At 49.1% G+C, this 16,783-nt stretch overlaps 2 protein-coding genes across 13 annotated transcripts; one reads left to right on the plus strand and one right to left on the minus strand.

Moving 5' to 3' along the window:
- The first annotated feature begins 569 nt into the window (after positions 1 to 569).
- ANXA9 (annexin A9) lies at positions 570 to 12,786 on the plus strand. Of its 11 annotated transcripts, none has more exons than XM_049095925.1 (14): positions 572 to 747; positions 862 to 950; positions 1,704 to 1,789; positions 1,971 to 2,067; positions 3,055 to 3,149; positions 3,333 to 3,446; positions 3,667 to 3,757; positions 4,909 to 4,988; positions 5,146 to 5,205; positions 5,722 to 5,806; positions 5,947 to 6,042; positions 6,124 to 6,182; positions 9,277 to 9,399; positions 12,543 to 12,786. In XM_049095925.1, exons 3-14 carry the CDS (start codon positions 1,715 to 1,717, stop codon positions 12,552 to 12,554), a joined length of 987 nt encoding a protein of 328 aa, XP_048951882.1. In that variant the 5' UTR covers positions 572 to 747; positions 862 to 950; positions 1,704 to 1,714; the 3' UTR covers positions 12,555 to 12,786. The 11 variants fall into 11 exon arrangements, with proteins under 11 accessions (XP_025308875.1, XP_048951884.1, XP_025308881.1 ...); XM_035700929.2 differs by lacking the exon at positions 12,543 to 12,786 and adding an exon at positions 9,629 to 10,409 and having other exon boundaries at positions 574 to 747; XM_035700930.2 differs by lacking the exon at positions 12,543 to 12,786 and adding an exon at positions 9,629 to 10,409 and having other exon boundaries at positions 574 to 747; positions 1,708 to 1,789.
- Positions 10,595 to 15,824, minus strand: MINDY1 (MINDY lysine 48 deubiquitinase 1). Of its 2 annotated transcripts, none has more exons than XM_035700918.2 (9): positions 15,381 to 15,824; positions 14,951 to 15,008; positions 14,477 to 14,541; positions 13,920 to 14,078; positions 13,284 to 13,386; positions 12,780 to 12,922; positions 11,830 to 12,021; positions 11,374 to 11,517; positions 10,595 to 11,137 (listed from the first exon to the last, which is right to left on the minus strand). In XM_035700918.2, exons 1-9 carry the CDS (start codon positions 15,822 to 15,824, stop codon positions 11,057 to 11,059), a joined length of 1,389 nt encoding a protein of 462 aa, XP_035556811.1. In that variant the 3' UTR covers positions 10,595 to 11,056. The 2 variants fall into 2 exon arrangements, with proteins under 2 accessions (XP_035556811.1, XP_025308869.1); XM_025453084.3 differs by having other exon boundaries at positions 11,033 to 11,171.
- Between the last annotated feature and the right edge of the window lie 959 nt (positions 15,825 to 16,783).

The raw sequence follows: 16,783 nt of genomic DNA on the forward strand, positions 1-16,783 counted from the left end.
ACCCTTTCCTGTGGGAGGGTTCCCATTTCCCTTTGCCTTTTGGGAGCGTGATGCTCCTGTCCACGGGGAACACCCTTTGCATTTTTCTCTCTTCCTCTGCTTATCTGCTCTTACCCTTAAATGCCTGTGCTCTTTCTTCCCCCACAGATCTAAACAGTCCCCCCTGCCCTTCCCACCAAGGCTGGCTGGCTCTGATAAGGTAGTAGCAGTCAGGTAGTTTGGGGGTTAGGACCCCCTCTGGGGTGTGGGCTGGGGTGCCCTGCTGGTATGTGCCCCAACAGGTTTTTCTCTATCAGCCTCTAAATCAGCCTGGAGCCTGTCTGACCTGTCCCCCCAGGGAGCTGGAGCCAAAGGCAGAGCCAGGTCAGAAGCTGTACTTAAAGACTGGGTTTCTATGGTCCCAACCTGGCCCCAGAAGGAAAGCACCACACAAAGCCTCTTGTGTCCAGTTGGGCTGCTGGAAGCTGAGCAGAATTCTCCCAGTGGGCTGGCTTCTGGAGGGAAAGATGCTTGAGAGGGAGGAGCTTGCCTTTGGGACCAGGTACAGCCCGGTCCTCTCCCACATTTGGGAGGGGCCAGAGCCCGAGGCGACAGCTGGGCTGGCTTCTAGAGAGGTCATCTGACTGGCTGCCCGGCCTGGGCTGCACACGCGCTCTCTCCTCTAGCAGACCACACAGAAGCTGGTGCCGACACAGGCAGCTAGCTGCCAGGCTATGACGACTGCCATCTCGCCCCTGGCACCTCTGGGTAAGCACTGGACCTGGGCCCTCTGGGGGAAGGGAGGGGAAAAAATCTTGTTGATCCCTTGGGAGAGGGAGAAAGTTTTCTTTTTCTAATGTGAGTGCTTGCTGCCTTGTCTAGGCACCCATGTACCCAAAGGAACACACACATCAGCCCCACTGACCTGAAGATCACTGCCAGAGACTCCAAAGGTGAAAGGTGGGCAGCAGGTAGGCAGCCAGATGGGCAGGGGGCAGGGGCTTCCTCCTGGGCTGGGGCTGAAGGTAGGGAGGTGTTTTAGGAGTTGTTCTTTCCCACTCCATATACTTTATCCTGCTACCCTGCCTCACTTCCCCTGCACCGCTGCAGGAACACCTCACCAGGCCCCCAGAAGGAAGGGATGTGTAATCTCAGAGGGGGGTCATCCACTGGAGACCAAAGTTTGGGAGCCTAAGGACCCACTTTGGAGTCAGAGAGGGTTTGTTTGATGCTATTTCTAGCAGCATTCCCCCTTTTTTTTATTTTTAACATTTTATTTATTTATCTGAGAGAGAGAGAGAGAGAGCTTGCACACATGTACAAGCTGGTGAGAGGGGCAGAGAGAGAGGGAGAGGAAGAAGCAGGCTCCCCACTGAGTAGGGAGCCCGATGCAGGGCTCGATCCCAGGACCCTGGGATCATGACCTGAGCTAAAGGCAAACAGTTAATCGACTGAGCCACTCAGGTATCCCTCTAGCAGCATTCTTAATCAATCCTTGCTTCCTGAAGAGGGGGTAAGAGGTGGGGAAGATGGGGGCCCCCCCATTGCCCCTCCATTTGGACTCCCAAACTTGCCAAGCAGGTTGATGTTCTTTTTTTTCTGCAATGTGGTGAAGGAACAGGAAGGACATGGGAGGTGGGCCCTAGGGGTCTGGGGATCATAAAAGAGGCCCAGAGGGTCAGGAAGTTCTTGTCAGGTGGCTTCTGTTTCCTTCCTCGGGAGAGCTAGCCATACCATGTCTGTGACCAGCGGGAAGACCAGACCATCCCTGACCCAGGAGATCCTCAGCCACCTGGGCCTTGCCAACAAGGTAGGGGCTGTGGTTGCTGGGATCGTTGTTACTACATCAGCTCTCGGGCTGTGAGAGGATGAGGGATGGGAATAGGAGAGCAGGCCCTGAGACCATGTCAAGGGCCATGCTGGGGCACTGGGACAAGATCTGTGCGGATCTGAGATGCTCCTCCAGCCCCCTACCCCTCACCCTCTTACAGACTGCAGCCTGGGGAACCCTGGGCACCCTCAGGACATTCTTGAGCTTCAGCGTGGACAAGGATGTGCAAAGGCTGCTGAGGGCCATTGCAGGCCAAGGTGAGCCCCTTTCCCTCTGCACGGGGGAATACATCCTTTAGAAACCAGTCTGCAGACTAGGAAGGACCTCGGAAGGAGGAAGTGACGTTGTTCAATAAATGTTTGTGGAATGCCTTAATTCTCGTATATCAAGTACCATGGGAGGTATGTCATTCCCATTCTTAGGACACCCTTGTGAGGTAAGTCTTATTTCTATTTTACAGGTGAGGGAACAGGCTTGGTGAGATAAAGAGGCTGGTTCAATGTCACACAGCTCATAATGGCAGGGCTGGGATTCTAATCTAAGTCCATGATCACCAAGCCATTTCTCCCTCCACCTTCTTCTGATTTTGGGTCAGGTTCACATGTCATTTTGAATCTATTTGCATCTTCTTATTTTTATTTTTATTTATATATATATTTTTTGGAGGGGGGAGAAAGTGTGTTGTGAGTGGTAGGGGGAGGGGCAGAAGGAGAGGAAGAGAATCTTAAGCAGATTCCCTTCTGAGCCTGGAGCCCAGTGTGGGGCTTGATCCCACAACCCTAAGATCATGATCTGAGCTGAAATCAAGAGTTGGATGCTTAACCGACTGAGCCATCCAGGCACCCCTGCATCTTCTTTTGAGGCTGAATGGAAGTGGGGAGGGCACTTGGGTGACTCCCAACTTGGGTTGAGCATCTCCCTTTGGCTTAGATCATGATCCCAGGGTCCTGGGATCGAGTCCCGTGTTGGGCTCCCTGCAGGGAGCCTGCTTCTCCCTCTGCCTGTGTGTCTGCCTCTCTCTGTGTCTCTCATGAATAAATAAATAAGATCTTTGAAGGGAAAAAAAAAAAAAAAAAAAGGAAGTGAGGGTGTTGTAGTCCCTACCCCGTCCTGCACAGCTCTTTCCTGGATCTTTTCCTCTCTTCCCCTGGAGGCTTCAAGTCCAATGAGGCAGGGGGATCCCTGCCCCTAAAGACTCTCTTGGGTCTTGGCGAGCTGATAGCCCAACCCTCATCTGGGTTCAGGTGTGGACTGCAGTGCCATCATGGGCGTGTTGACCAACAGGACCAGAGAGCAAAGGCAGCTCATCTGTCGAGCCTTCCAGGAGCGCACCCAGCAGGTGAGGCCACTGACTTACCAGAGCCCCCTCCCTGGAAGACTTGGACAGCCATAGCAGCTGAGAGAGGGACAGCTGGTGCTTCTGGCCTTAGAAAGACACCAGCCAAATATCCCCAAACCTCCCCACGCATCTGGGGCCCTCTGTATCATGCCTCTTCTCTGCCATGGGGGTCATCTGTTGTAGGACCTGCTGAAGTCCCTGCAGGCAGCACTCTCTGGCAACCTTGAGAGGATTGTGATAGCTTTGCTGCAGTCTGCAGCCCAGTTCGATGCCCAGGAATTGAGGACAGCCCTGAAGGTACCAGGAGAGAAGGCTCGCTGGGTGTCTAGGAAGTAAGAACCACTGAGGGGAGGAGGGAGTTGACTGACTTGCCTTTGCCCACCCCAGAGGAATCGATTTGGCAGAGGCCCTCTTTAAACAGCCCATATGGACCCCTAGAAGGACAGGTGGTGGCCTCTGCTCTCTGCCATTCTAATGACATGCCTCAGCGTCAGAGTGACCTCCCCGCATCTTGTAGAACTCAGGTCCTGCTGAGGATGTGGCCCTGGAAATTCTTGCCACCCGAAGTGCACCCCACCTGCAGGAGTGCCTGACGGTCTACAAACAGAGTAAGAGCGGAAGGAGAGGGGAGAGGGGATGGCAGGGCAGTCCCCCCTCTCTGGCACTCCCTACAGGCAAGCATCCAGCAATATTCCTTCTGAGTCTCTCCGCCCACCCACCCTTGCCAATTCTGTCTCCCCAGGGCAAGAGCCAGATATGATCATTAAAGAAAGAGAAGCAGGGTTCCTGGGTGGCTCAGTCGGTTAAATATCTGCCTTCAGTTCAGGTCATGATTTTGGGGTCCTAGGATCAAGCCCCACATCTGGCTCCCTGCTCAGTAGGAGTCTGCTTCTCTCACCCCTCTAAATCTCCCCCCAACTCATGCTCTCTCCCTCAAATAAATAAAATCTTTAAAAAAAAAAAAAAAAAGAAAGGAAGGAAGGAAGGAAGGAAGGAAGGAAGGAAGGAAGGAAGGAAGGAAGGAAGGAAGGAAAGAGAAGCAACAATTAGCCATCTTAGTCTGGGGCTTCAGGGCAGATTCCAAGGTAATGACAATGTTGTGACAGTCCCAAGGGAACCCATGTCATCTTCCCAGCCCCTTCCAGATTCTGCCTTCATACCACATCCCAGACTAAATGGAGCCTTGCTACAGCCAGGGGGGGAAAGGTGGGGACCTAGTTTCTCTAAGTCATGGGTATTACCCCTCAGGCTCCTGTGTGGCTGCCACATCCCTCACCCACTGATTGCTAACTGGCCTTTTCTCATTCTCATCTGGTGTCCATTCTTGGCCTGCCTTAATCCCTCTCCTACTTCTCACTTCTTGCTTCTGCTTTTCTTTTCCCTCTCTTCTTTCACATCTTCACATCCTTCCACCTCACTTCTCCTTGGCTCCAGAAAGGGGGCCAGGCCCTAGCCATCTGGCTTCATAATGTGGGTTTTCATACCCCCCTTGACTGCCTGTCTACCCCTGGAATAACAGATGCCCCCTTCTCCTAGCAGGTTGGCACCCCGTGATGCATGGGTTACTCACAGCTTAGGGATGTTTTCAGGGTGGCCACGATGGTGCTTCTGCCTTACATCTTGGGAACCAGCAGCCATCCAAGCCACCCCAAGCAGGAGATGGCAGTGTAGGCAAGGCACAGTGTGTTGGGCATTGAACAGGGAATGTCTACACTGGGAAAAACTGAGAGGATTCAGAGAGGTCCTGACCCCACCCCAGATTTCCAGGTAGAGGCTGAGGAAGACATCAAATCTGAGACCAGTGACATCTTGCAGGAACTGCTCTTGGCCCTGGCCAAGGTGAGGAGGACTGGCCTGCAGGGGAGGGGCTGGGGGAGAGTGGAGAGCATTGCTCTGGTATGATTAGCAAGAGAAGTCTTTGAGGGGAGACCAGGTTTGGGTTGGTTGTCCTGGGGATAAAAAGCTACCCTCAGAGTCTTAAGAGAGTTTCTCCTAGGGGGTCCGTGACAGATACTCTGGAATCATTGACTATAACCTGGTGGAACAAGATGTCCAGGTGAGCAGGAGCGAGGAGTTTGCACAGCCATGCATGTAAGACATCCCCCTCTACCATATCATAGGCCAGTGACATATATATCCACTTGTCCTGCAAACCTCTCCTTGCCTCATTGACATGTGAGGACATGAAGTGTCAGGTAGTGACCATCTGAAGCCTATCACTCTTTAAGCCTCTGATTCCTGAACTAGCAGGAAAGAAGCTTGTCAATGGACAGATTCTCCTCTTGGACATTTCAGTGGGGGCACCCTCCTCAGAACTTCACTTGGAGATTATTTAATTCCTTGATTCCCGCAAATTGGGGAATTGAGCTATGAGGGCAGAACCCCTCCCTTAGCCCCATTCCTTTTTTATTTGTTTGTTTTAGCCATAAATAAAAGCAACTACTTTATAGGTTCAATTAAGCTTTTCCCTGCTGAATCCCATTTCCATCATCATGATGATGGATTTGGGGAACATTGCAACCATGGCTCCCCTGCCCCCAACCAATGATCCTGGTTTACTCCTCCTTCCCAGGCACTAAAACAGGCTGAAGCACCCAGCACAGAGGGCACGTGGGTCCTCATCTTCACCCAGCGAAATCTCGAACACCTCATCCGAGGTACACACGAAACTTCTTGTCTTCCTAGCTTACTCTAATAATGTTTTGGCTGAGGAAGATGGGGAGGGCTCCTCCTTCTCTGTGATAATCCACCCCTGTTCCCATTTATCTTTCTAACTACATCCCACACACAATACAAGTGTTTGATCAGTACCAGCGGTGTACCGGGCATGAGCTAGAGAAGACCGTCCAGAACCGTTTCCACGGAGATGCCCAGGCAGCTCTGCTCAGCCTAGGTAGGGCTGGCTCAGAATATGTGGGTTAAGCTCTCACCTGGCATGGGAGCTGTCTCTTCATCTCTCCCTCTTTGCTTCCAGCCTCAGTGATCAAGAACACACCACTGTATTTTGCTGATAAACTTCATCAAGCCCTCCAGGTGAGAGGGATGCCTCTTTTCCCTCCCTTTGGAACAAAAACTGGGGAGTGGGGGTGGGGGTGGGGGGTGGCATCTTCTGGGCAAGAGAGGAAGTTTCACACTGTTGCTGATGTAACTATCTGATCTCATATTTACTTTGTAAACATAGCAGCTCTCTTCTCCTAGGTTGACAAACTGCCTTGTCAAGAATAGAGGAGTGAGCTGGCGTTAAAGCTAAATTAGTTGACTCAAAAGGGCACGAAAACTAAAATTTTGGCCTAAGTGATATATAGGTGGCCAAATATAGGTATGAATTTGCTCTCTAAGACAGCACCTTGTCCAATTTCAGTTGTTGCCAGAATAATGATGGTGATAATGCAAGAGTAATGACAAGAGCCAGCATTTCTTGCTCATTGTTCTCCAGAGCCTATGATGAGCTCATTACACACATTTCAATTAATATTCACAGCCACACTCCATCCCTGTTTTATAGATGAAAAAACTGAGGTACAGAAAAGTTAAGTTCTTTGCCCAAGTTCATACAGCTAATGAACCATTTAGGCTTCCTATAAAACACGTATGGCTAATATAACATTGTATGTTATTTATACTGGAATTTAAAAATAATTAAAAATCACATATACCTAATGGTCTTCCAGGACATTTCACTGCATGTGTCAACTCCTGGTCTATAATATAGGTATTGGTCTGAACTACAAACTATACCATAAGAGTTCTTAGCACTCAGGACCACCTTTCTCCACAATGGTCAGACTTTGCTATTCACACTTAAATTGGTGATTCCACAAACAGAATCCAGTCATTCTGCTCATTGAGCTAGGTCTCCTATTAGTACAACTGTCCCTAAAACCTATAAATTAAAAACTCACCCAAATTTTTAAGAAGATAAAATTAGTTATCATTTTGGCAGATGGCATAGCTTCTTGTGTACTAAGAAACCATCATGCCTTGTTGGCGGGTATTCAGAAGACAGTACATATATGCACTTGTTTCATCACCAGTGGAGATTTCAATTTTGACAGTAAATTTTCTAAATTCCTGTCATAAACAAACTTGTATTGAAGCAATAAATGATTATAATGTATAAATAATTTGTTTTTTTTTTAAAGATTTTATTTATTTATTCATGAGAGACACACAGAGAGAGAGGCAGAGACACAGGCAGAGGGAGAAGCAGGCTCCATGCAGGGAGCCTGATGTGGGACTAGATCCCGGGTCTCCAGGATCACGCCCTGGGCTGAAGGCGGCGCTAAACTGCTGAGCCACCCGGGCTGCCCACCAAACTTGTTTTAAAAAGGAAAAACTTCTGTCTTATTCTCTTGTGAGAAATATTTGAAAACATAGATTGTGACATATTTATTCAGAAAAGTGACATTCAGTGAAGGCTGATTCAGGAAAATTTGGACCAATCTGAACCATAGAATGAATGCGTATTAAAAGATCCTAGGGGGATCCCTGGGTGGCGCAGCGGTTTGGCGCCTGCCTTTGGCCCAGGGCACCATCCTGGAGACCCCGGATCGAATCCCACGTTGGGCTCCCGGTGCATGGAGCCTGCTTCTCCCTCTGCCTGTGTCTCTGCCTCTCTCTCTCTCTGTGTGTGACTATCATAAATAAATAAAAATTAAAAAAAATAAAAGATCCTAGGGAAGTATGAGTTGGCCAAGTACATTCTCAAGTAACAAGGTAAGAATTATGTTTAATGTAGGTTTGGTAGAAAGGGTGCTTGTGCACCAATGGGAATATTCAGTTAATGAGTGCCTTGCCCCAGTTCTACAACTTTGGAGTAGTAAGAGTTGGAAGACAGGAAGAATAGATACTGCAGAGCAATCAGCAGTTTTTACCACAATACAAGATTGATGATACATGAAATTGAAGATAAAGTAGCCAACAGGCACACTGACAATGAGGTCCAAATGAAATATGGCATCCTGTTGTTACTTCCTCATTTTCTTTTCTTTTTTTTCCATGGGAACTTATGATCTGTGTGGATGCCATAAAGGTGGGTATCAGGCAATTGTGGGAAGTCTCATGAGTCAAGTGCCAGGAAACTACTGGGAAAGAAGCTATTAGGAAATTGTGATAGCACCGGTGCACAGCCCATAACATAAATAGGAGTTTTGCAACCAAAGTTTTTATTTAGAAATCTCTCCTGATAACACATTTATTATAATCAGTTGTAACTAATGACTTCATACAATCAATTATGATTCATGATTTATAATTATAATTCACGTATTGTACCTTTATTTTTGAAACTGAACCCTCCACTACCTTCTTTAACCAAAAGGCAGGAGGCTTGGTGCGACAAGTGATGCTGAACCCCAGGAATCCAAACAGGAGAAACTGATGTATATAGATGGGGATGTGAGGTGGCCCTGGTAGGTCAGGCTCAGACCCTCCTGAGCGTCTGCTCACATGACCCTCCTGCCTATCAGGAAGTCACATGACCCTCCTGCCTATTAGAGCCCCAACAACTCATTTTGGGGATAGGCTGGTATATCCTCTTTGGACACTCACTACCCTGGAAGTTAAAAACTTCCTGGCTTTCATGCTGGAACTCTTTATGGGCAGCAAGTCTTTCCCATCTTTTTTTGAGTAACTGCCTTGGGAGCTGCCCACCACTGAGATCTTGAGGAATGAGGCTCTAAGCTAGTGACATGGCCAGAAAGAGAACTACCCCAGCCACTCCCACAGAGACTGATCTTTCCTGCTGCATACCTTCCATGAGGGTGGACAAAGATAAACTTTGCTCTTAGATAATGTACTCTTCTCTTTTCCCTGAACTCACACCTCACTTCCCCTTTCTATTTTTTTTTTTTTTGAAGATTTTATTTATTTAGTCATGAGAGACACAGAGAGAGAGAGAGGCAGAGACACAGGCAGAGTGACAAACAGGCTCCTCGCAGGGAGCCCAATGCGGGACTCGATCCGGGACTGCAGGATCACACCCTGAGCCAAAGGCAGACGCTCAGCTGCTGAGCCACCCAGGCGTCCCGCGCTTCCCCTTTCTAGAGTAATTTACCATCCTGTCCAGTCTCTACTCTGTGAGAATCTTGCCACCACCCTCCCCCCATTCTGTTTCTCCATCTTCCAGGACATCAAACCCAATTACCAAGTCCTGATGCGCATCCTTATCTCTCGAAGTGAGACTGACCTTCTAAGCATCCGAGCTGAGTTCAAAAAGAAATTTGGCAAGTCCCTCTACTCTTCTCTCCAGGTGAGACTTAGCTACTTCTTAACCTGGAGCCCCAGAGCTTCACCTCTCCCCTCCACTCTGCCCTCCCTGCACACCACCAAACATGTTCATGCTCTGGAGAACTCATGAGTTTTTGGTTAATTTAGTACACAGCTCTTGACATCAGACAGTTCTGGACCAGCACAAGGGAGGAAACAATACTTGGGCCATGGTGTCAGTGGGGTCTAACATTGGACTCTCCTGTCTGCAGGATGCAGTGAAAGGGGACTGCCGGTCAGCCCTACTAGCCCTATGCAGAGGTGAAGACATTTGAGGCCTCCCTGGAACACCATGACATTCAAGGATCTGAGATCCCCATGTGTGGCCAAGCATATACCAGCTGGGCCTCCAAATAGGATAACGCTTCATTGAGTATCACATGCTCCAGCTTCTTGTTGAGAGTAGAATTTGAAGTTTCTTTTGAATCCCTTAATTTCCTCATCTCAAAGTGATGCCTGCACCTGCGTCCCCAATCTCTGTCTTGGGTATAGGCAGCGCTTGGATGGTTTCTGCCCTACTCATCCTTCCCATACCCTGGCCAGACCATCTCACTGATTCTTGAATTCTTTTGGCAAACTTCACTGTTGTTTGTGTTCCCTGATTGAAGTTTGGGTGGAGCAGGACATGGGCTGGGAGGAGGCCTTAAAGTTGGAGGTGCCTTTGATGTGCGCTTGGATATTCAACAGGCTCTAGTGCTGCAACAAGCCCCTCACCTTGAAGTCCAACTCCCCCACCCCCGCCATTATTCTCTCTTCCCCAGGAAATTTCCGGGCAAAGTAAGTGAGAAACAGGAGCCCTATGAGGTCAGAAATAGAGGTAGCAAAGGGGGCCTGGATGGCTCAGTTGGTTAAGTGTCTGCCTTTGGCTCAGGTCATGATCCCAGGGTCCTGGGATGGAGTCCTGAGTCACGTTCCTGGTGGGAATCTGCCTCTCCCTCTATCTCCCCTCCTGCTCATGATCTCTCTCTCAAATAAATAAATACAACCCCCAAATTGCATCTTCCAAAGCAGGGACTTGGGGGTGGGGAGGAGCAGGCTTTGGTTCCCCCTGCTGGCCCTATTAGAAATGACAAGCAAAGCAACCCTCAGGGCCTCTATAACCTCCCCCATCTTTTTGCATTCCTTATTTGGGTCAAATACTTAACCCCACTGTTGCAGGGGAATGCAAACAACAGATCTCAAGAAAGAAGTTTTATTTCCAAACCCCTAGGAAAGCATTACAAATAATGGATATAGAAACCCATATCAAACCCTGAAACAATCGGGAGACAGGCCAGCAGGATCACCAATGACCCAGCCAGTCAGGGGTAGAAGCAGGGAAGATGCATTCTAGACAGGGACCTCACCCTGGAGCCTGAGTCTGTATATTAGTGTGACTGTACTGGGGAACAGGAGCTGGGAACTAGAAATCCTCACCCCATCAACCCCAATGTTGCCCTGGATGACCGGGAGGCAGAGAAGGTGGCAGCACATGAGGGCAGGATATTACTGAGTCTGACCTTGGCATTTACTGCCCGCTCTGATCCCCAACAGTCTATAAATGCGTTACCCTGCATATCTCAGGGCTTGAGCTGGGGGAGAAAGCAGAAGAGCTGTCACCTCTGAAAGAAGAGGCAGGGCAGCCCCAGCATCGGGCCAAGCTACAGGAGGACACAATCTGACTCTTGTTTCGGCCTCTGACGACGCTCCCCGACTGGACGTCCAGATGCGGCTCCTCTCCCCTGTATGGGATTTAACAATGGGTCACGCATCAGCCTAGAAGAGCAAAACGACAGAGATTCTAGATGGATGTAGGGCAGGATCAGGAGGGGAGTTGGGGAGAGAAAGGTAAAACGGGACCCACAGGAGAGGGACACTTTGAAGAGACGAGTTAGGAATCACAAGGCCAAGTGTGTGGACAGGGAGGAGCAAGGTGGAGCTCTGGGCCCCTCGGACCACCCCAGCCAGCAGCCCTCACCTGTGGTGAGGCCCGCACTGGTGCAGGCTGGACTGCTTGTTGCTGCTGGTACTCCTCTTGCTGAAGCCGCTGGGCCAGCTCCAAGTCACTGAGACCCAACGTGCCCTGTGGCTGTTGCTGGAGGGACAAGGCAATCAGGTAGTCCTAGAGAGAGGCAGGACAGAGCAAAAGTAGTGAGGTCACTGGGGCCTGGGGGCTATCCAGGCTGGCTTTAGGTTTCCAACCCATTTTTCTTCTTCAAATTCTCCAGTTTCTCCTCCAGGGCAAAACACATAGCCAAGTACATTATCTGTGGTGACATACTCCAAGTACCAAGGTGGTCTGAAGGTGACAGTTAAGGGGCACAGGTGTCATGTGTCACGATGTCTAGATGATGAAATGTGCATGCCACTTGCTTATGGTGAAGAGCTCATTAGAGGATGGGCTCTCTGCCCCCTTCCCACTGGCCCCACACACCTGGTCTACCTGCCGCAGCTCTTTGGGGGAGCCACTGCCCCCTCCTGCTCCGGGCCCTTTGCCCAGGGAATGGCTCAGGTGGAAGTCAGAGTCGCAGAAGCAGCTGTCACCATCCACATTGTGCAGGCTCTCCCACACCACTTGCTCTTCCTGCAGAAATCCCTGGTCAGTGACCAGTAGGTACAAGTGACTCTGCAGAGAGGAGGACAAAGTTTGTTGGTGGGGTAGGTGACGCAGAGGCACTTTACTGCCAGAGATCAGCTGAAATGCAGAGACCATTGCAATCGCCTATGGCGCTGCCTGGACCATGTCAGTGTGAGCACACACATCTTTTATGGCTGTGGGGAGAAGGAAGGGATGTCTGAGTGTATGCTCAGCTGGGTGTGAACATGGCAGTCCCTGTGGTCAAGTGGGAGTCCTTGGGGTGGGGGTCCCACACAAGATGCTGCTTCATACCCTACTTCCTGTGGTTCTCTGGGTTCATCTGATGGCTACCAGAATAAATCCTTTGAGAGTCAAAGACCTTTCCCTCATCCATTTAATTCCATTCCCTTGCTGGGAGAGGATTTTACTTTCCTGTCCCATTGAGGGCAAGCCTATTCCTTAAGGCTTGCTCTGGCCAGTGAGAAAGTAGCCAGACTGACACATGTCATCTCTAGGCAGAAGCATTAAAAGCTAGTGCATGGGGTACCTCTCTCTCTTTTCCCTTCCAGATTCCAGATTAAGGCTGTTTCGTCAGCCTGGGTCCCAGAGAGAAGACGATGCAGGACAGAATAGCAGCTAATCCACAATGGCCAGCCAGCATGAGAAATAAACCACAGGGATTTTAGGGGCCATTTGCTACCTGAGGTTAATCTAACTTATCCTGCCTGACACACTGACCCAGAAGAAAAAACCACAAATGATAGCACATCCCACGTCCCACCCCTGCATCTCTAAAATCTCATTACCTTGTGCTTAGTCATAGTGCTGAAGTGGTTGTTTCGGAAAAAGACACTAAGTTCACCCTCCTTGGCAGCTGCTGTTAGCTCGCACAGTCCATGGTAGGTCAGCTGTGCTGCAGTGGTCTCCAGGAACTGCTCTGCGATCAGGCCTGCCGGGAGGGCACAAAATTGGGGGATGAGGGGCTTAGCTTCAATACAAAGTCCACGTTAGGAAGAAGGATCCTCCAGATCCTTTGTCCCTGTCAAAAGCCCTAAGGAGGAGGATCCCACCTTGTGAAATCTCTTGAAGCCTGGCTGCATTCATTTATCCAACAAATCATTACTGAGTGGCCGCCCTGCACCAGGCACCGCTCTAGGTACTGAATGCAATGGTCAATCCCCCTGACTCTCCCTCGTGGGGTTCACACTCTAGTGGGATGTGGTGTGGGGGAGACAGACAATAAACAACAAACTGAAGTGGCCATCACTCCCTCCACATAAGATCTACAGAAAAGAAAGCAGGGATATTACCTTCTGTCACCAGGTTGGTGTCACTAGAGTGCTTGCAGGTGATGATCTTCTCCACCAGCTGGTTGTAACTCAGTTTCCCAACTGCACTCACAGCCTCAGGGCTCTGCATGGGCAGTGGGATGGGGTAGTAGCCAAATAATTGAGATCTTTTGGGAAAGGAAATGAAACAAGCCCACAGCATTGCAACCCTATAACCAAAGGTTATTGGGACGCCTGGGTGGTTCAGCGGTTGAGCGTCTGCCTTTGGCTCAGGGCGTGATCCCACTGTTCCGGGATCGAGTCCCACACTGGGCTCCCTGCATGGAGCCTGCTTATCCCTCTGCCTGCGTCTGCCTCTCTCTGTGTGTCTCTCACGAATAAACAAGTAAAATTAAACAACAAACAAAGGTTCTTGAAATTTTCCGGGTCTAAAGAACTGACCTATTTGTATAGGGTTTGCTTGTATTTGAATGTTACCCCTCCCCCCCAAAAAAAGGTTAAAATTCAAGGAATTCTGCACCAGGTCCAGCCTCTAAAGCCTATTCCCTTCCCAAGCCAATCTAATCCCTAACTCCCTAAACCCATCCCACAAAATTTGGCTTCTCTGTCAGTTTGAGCTGGGTAAGAGTCTCATTTGGGCGCCCCCCCCCCCCTCACCTGTGGATCAACAAGCCAGCCATGGTACAGAGGTATGCCAAGGAGGTCAAAGATACTGCACTCAGGAGTATACTCAAAATCAGAGACCCCTGTGAATCGCACATTGACATCCAGCCCCGTGGCCAGCTTAGGCAACACTGTCATCGCGTCGTCCACATTCTAGGTTTAGAAAAGAAAATGATGACTGTATCACACCACCATGTTATACACCTTCAATTCACACAATGTTAGATGTCAGTTATATTCCAATAAAGCTAGGGGATAAAAAGGAGAAAACGATGGCTATTCTAGCCTCCCCTACCCCCTGACTCCTAGCTCCAGAAATAAAAAAATTAATCTCATTGCTTTTCTTCCCTCATTCTCTTACAGGCCATTCCATTCCTCTCTTGCCTCAACCCTTCTTTATCTTATATAAAGGAACATATTTTCTAGGACAGAGATATACTAGAAAGAAATCATAGTTCAAGGAACCTTCTTGAGAAGAAGGGCTTCTCTTCATAGCTTAGGTGTCCCGATACAAGCCTGCAAACTCCTGTATCCCCAGACGTTTGCCTCACCTGCTGAAAATTAAGCTGAAGTCCCTCTGACTTCTCCTGAGGCCTGATGGACAGGAGGCAGTCTCCTACAAGACAGAACCCCTTCATCAGCTCACCCCAACTGTCCCACAGCTGCTTCCTCTTCTTCTGGAGAATGGTTATGGAACACAGATTTTTACAGCTGTAAGGAGCCTTAAAATCTAATCCAGACCTTTCAATTCTTAGAGAAAGAAACAGACTCATGAAGGTGAAAGGCCCACCCAAGGTCACACTAAAAGCTCAGAGCAGAAGTAGGGTTTCAATCCCAGACTCCTGACACCTTGATCTTTGCTTTTCATTCCCCAGCCTTGCAGAGAAGCCCTGTAGACCTTCATCCTCCCTGCCACATCAGAGCCCCAAATGCGCAGTTGCCCAATATTCTGGATTTCTGGCTGAGTGGAAAGTGTAAGCTCTTGAACCTTCTGTGTAATTCCTCTCCAAGGTTTAGTCACTCACCAAGATGGGCCATGAGCTCATCTGATGTAATCACTTCCTTCTGGGGGGGCAGCTTCACCTGGAGGCAGAAAGGGTGGCCAAGGCCATGTGTATATTCAGAGAGCACTGAAGGAGAAAAACATAGAAGGACAGGGGGGAAGGGGAGGGCGTGGTGGGAAAGCGGGCTTGCAACTAGAGTGAGGGAATGAATGTGAAGAACTGTAAGGCATTTCCATTTGCCAGACAGTAGAAGATACAAGAGTAGGACAGAGAATTGTTTTGTTTTGTCTTGTTTTCATGAATAGCTTATCTCACTTGTTCAAGCTGGAGATATACAGAGAATAATCTGGAAAGTTTTGCCTGGTCTGAGAACAGCAGGATCATCAAGGAGATGGGTCAGGGAAGAGGACTCGCCCTAGCAATTTCTGAGCTCCCATCCAAACTCTCTTACCTTCCACTGAAGAAAGAGGATGTTCATGATGGCAAGGAGAGGACAAGGGCCATTAGTGCTCTGGGTGATGATGGGTGTCCGTTCTCCCTTCCAGGGGATCCACTTTACACAGTAGAAATCTAGCTCAGGCTGTCGGGCCCTAGGGGGCAGGGGAAGCTCCTGCCTGGAGCATGCTCCCACTGTCTCTACTTCAGGCTGTGTCCCGTGGGCTGGCCCCAGTTGCCCTGAACTAGCATCAGGTGGAGGGGACTCAAGGTGATCCTGGCCCTCGGCCAGCAGCAAAGCGTGGCCTACTGGCTCCTGTTCTCCAGCTGCCCCATCTCCAGTATCCTTGTCCTGGGGGTGCTCATCCGGTTGTGACAGGACCTCACGGTTTTCAGGGCTGACTGCTTCTGTAATCCTGCCCTCACCAGCGGCTGAATGCTCAGGTTGATGGTGTTCCATGGTCAGAATAGGTCAACTGAAGGGCACCAAAAGACTTTCCTGTCCTCAGGGAGTTACCTAATCTAGGCTTGGTATGTAAAAAAGAGACCAATCAAATAAGAAGAAAGTCATTGGGCTGGAAAGCAAATAGATCCAGAAAAGTCTTGTCAAAGGACTATAGTATGGAAGGCTAGATAATGTCTATCTAGTCACTCCTGGCTACAGGGTGTATGTCTTTCTCAGTTGGGTAAACAGAAGGGCCCCAGCCTGAGCTCTTCACCTCTAAGTTGCTGTGACCACATGGAACCAATGAGGGTACAGGGCTTTCAGGTTGAAAGGCAGGATTCTGATGGGATTGAAGTCATTGGAAGGAGTCAGCTTCCCTGAAACGATAAGATCAAGAAATGGAAAAAAGTTGGAGAGAAAGGGAAAGTAAAAGGAGAAAGAAAGGAAAAAGACAGAGCAAGAGATGTTAAAACTGTACAGCTGACCCCTGAACAACAGGGGTTTGAATTGGGCAGGTCCACTATCCGCGGACTTTTTTCAGTAAATATATGAACGGTAATGTAAATGTATTTTCCTTATGATTTTCTTTTTTTGTTGCTGAAGTATAGCTGATACACGATTTACATTAGTTTCAGTTGTATTCTTTAGGATTTTAAAATATTATTTATTTATTTATTCATAAGAGACACACAGAGAGGCAGAGACACAGGCAGAGGGAGAAGCAGGCTCCCTCCAAGGAGCCTGATATGGGACTTGATCCCAGGGGTCCCGGGATTATGCCCTGAGCCAAAGGCAGATGCTCAATTACTGAGCCACCCAGGTGCCCCCTTATAGTTTTCCTACTAACATTTCCTTTTCTTTAGCTTACCTTATTGTAAGAATGTAGTATATAATACATATAGCATAAAAATATGTGTCAACTGACTGTTGTTTATGTTTTTGGTAAGGCTTCCAGTCAACAGTAGGCTATTAGT

This window comes from Canis lupus, chromosome 17, assembly GCF_003254725.2.
Source record: "Canis lupus dingo isolate Sandy chromosome 17, ASM325472v2, whole genome shotgun sequence".
Classification (NCBI taxonomy): domain Eukaryota; kingdom Metazoa; phylum Chordata; class Mammalia; order Carnivora; family Canidae; genus Canis; species Canis lupus.

Coding starts and splice junctions, on each gene's coding strand:
- ANXA9 (XM_025453090.3), top strand. CDS start 1,715: ATGTCTGTGACCAGCGGGAAGACCAGACCATCCCTGACCCAGGAGATC. Junction 4,989..5,145: donor TGCTCTTGGCCCTGGCCAAG/GTGAGGAGGACT, acceptor AGTTTCTCCTAG/GGGGTCCGTGACAGATACTC. Junction 6,183..9,276: donor AACTTCATCAAGCCCTCCAG/GTGAGAGGGATG, acceptor TCCATCTTCCAG/GACATCAAACCCAATTACCA.
- MINDY1 (XM_035700918.2), bottom strand. CDS start 15,824: ATGGAACACCATCAACCTGAGCATTCAGCCGCTGGTGAGGGCAGGATT. Junction 15,009..15,380: donor TCCTCTTTCTTCAGTGGAAG/GTAAGAGAGTTT, acceptor TTCTGCCTCCAG/GTGAAGCTGCCCCCCCAGAA. Junction 13,387..13,919: donor GCTGGCTTGTTGATCCACAG/GTGAGGGGGGGG, acceptor CTGCCCATGCAG/AGCCCTGAGGCTGTGAGTGC.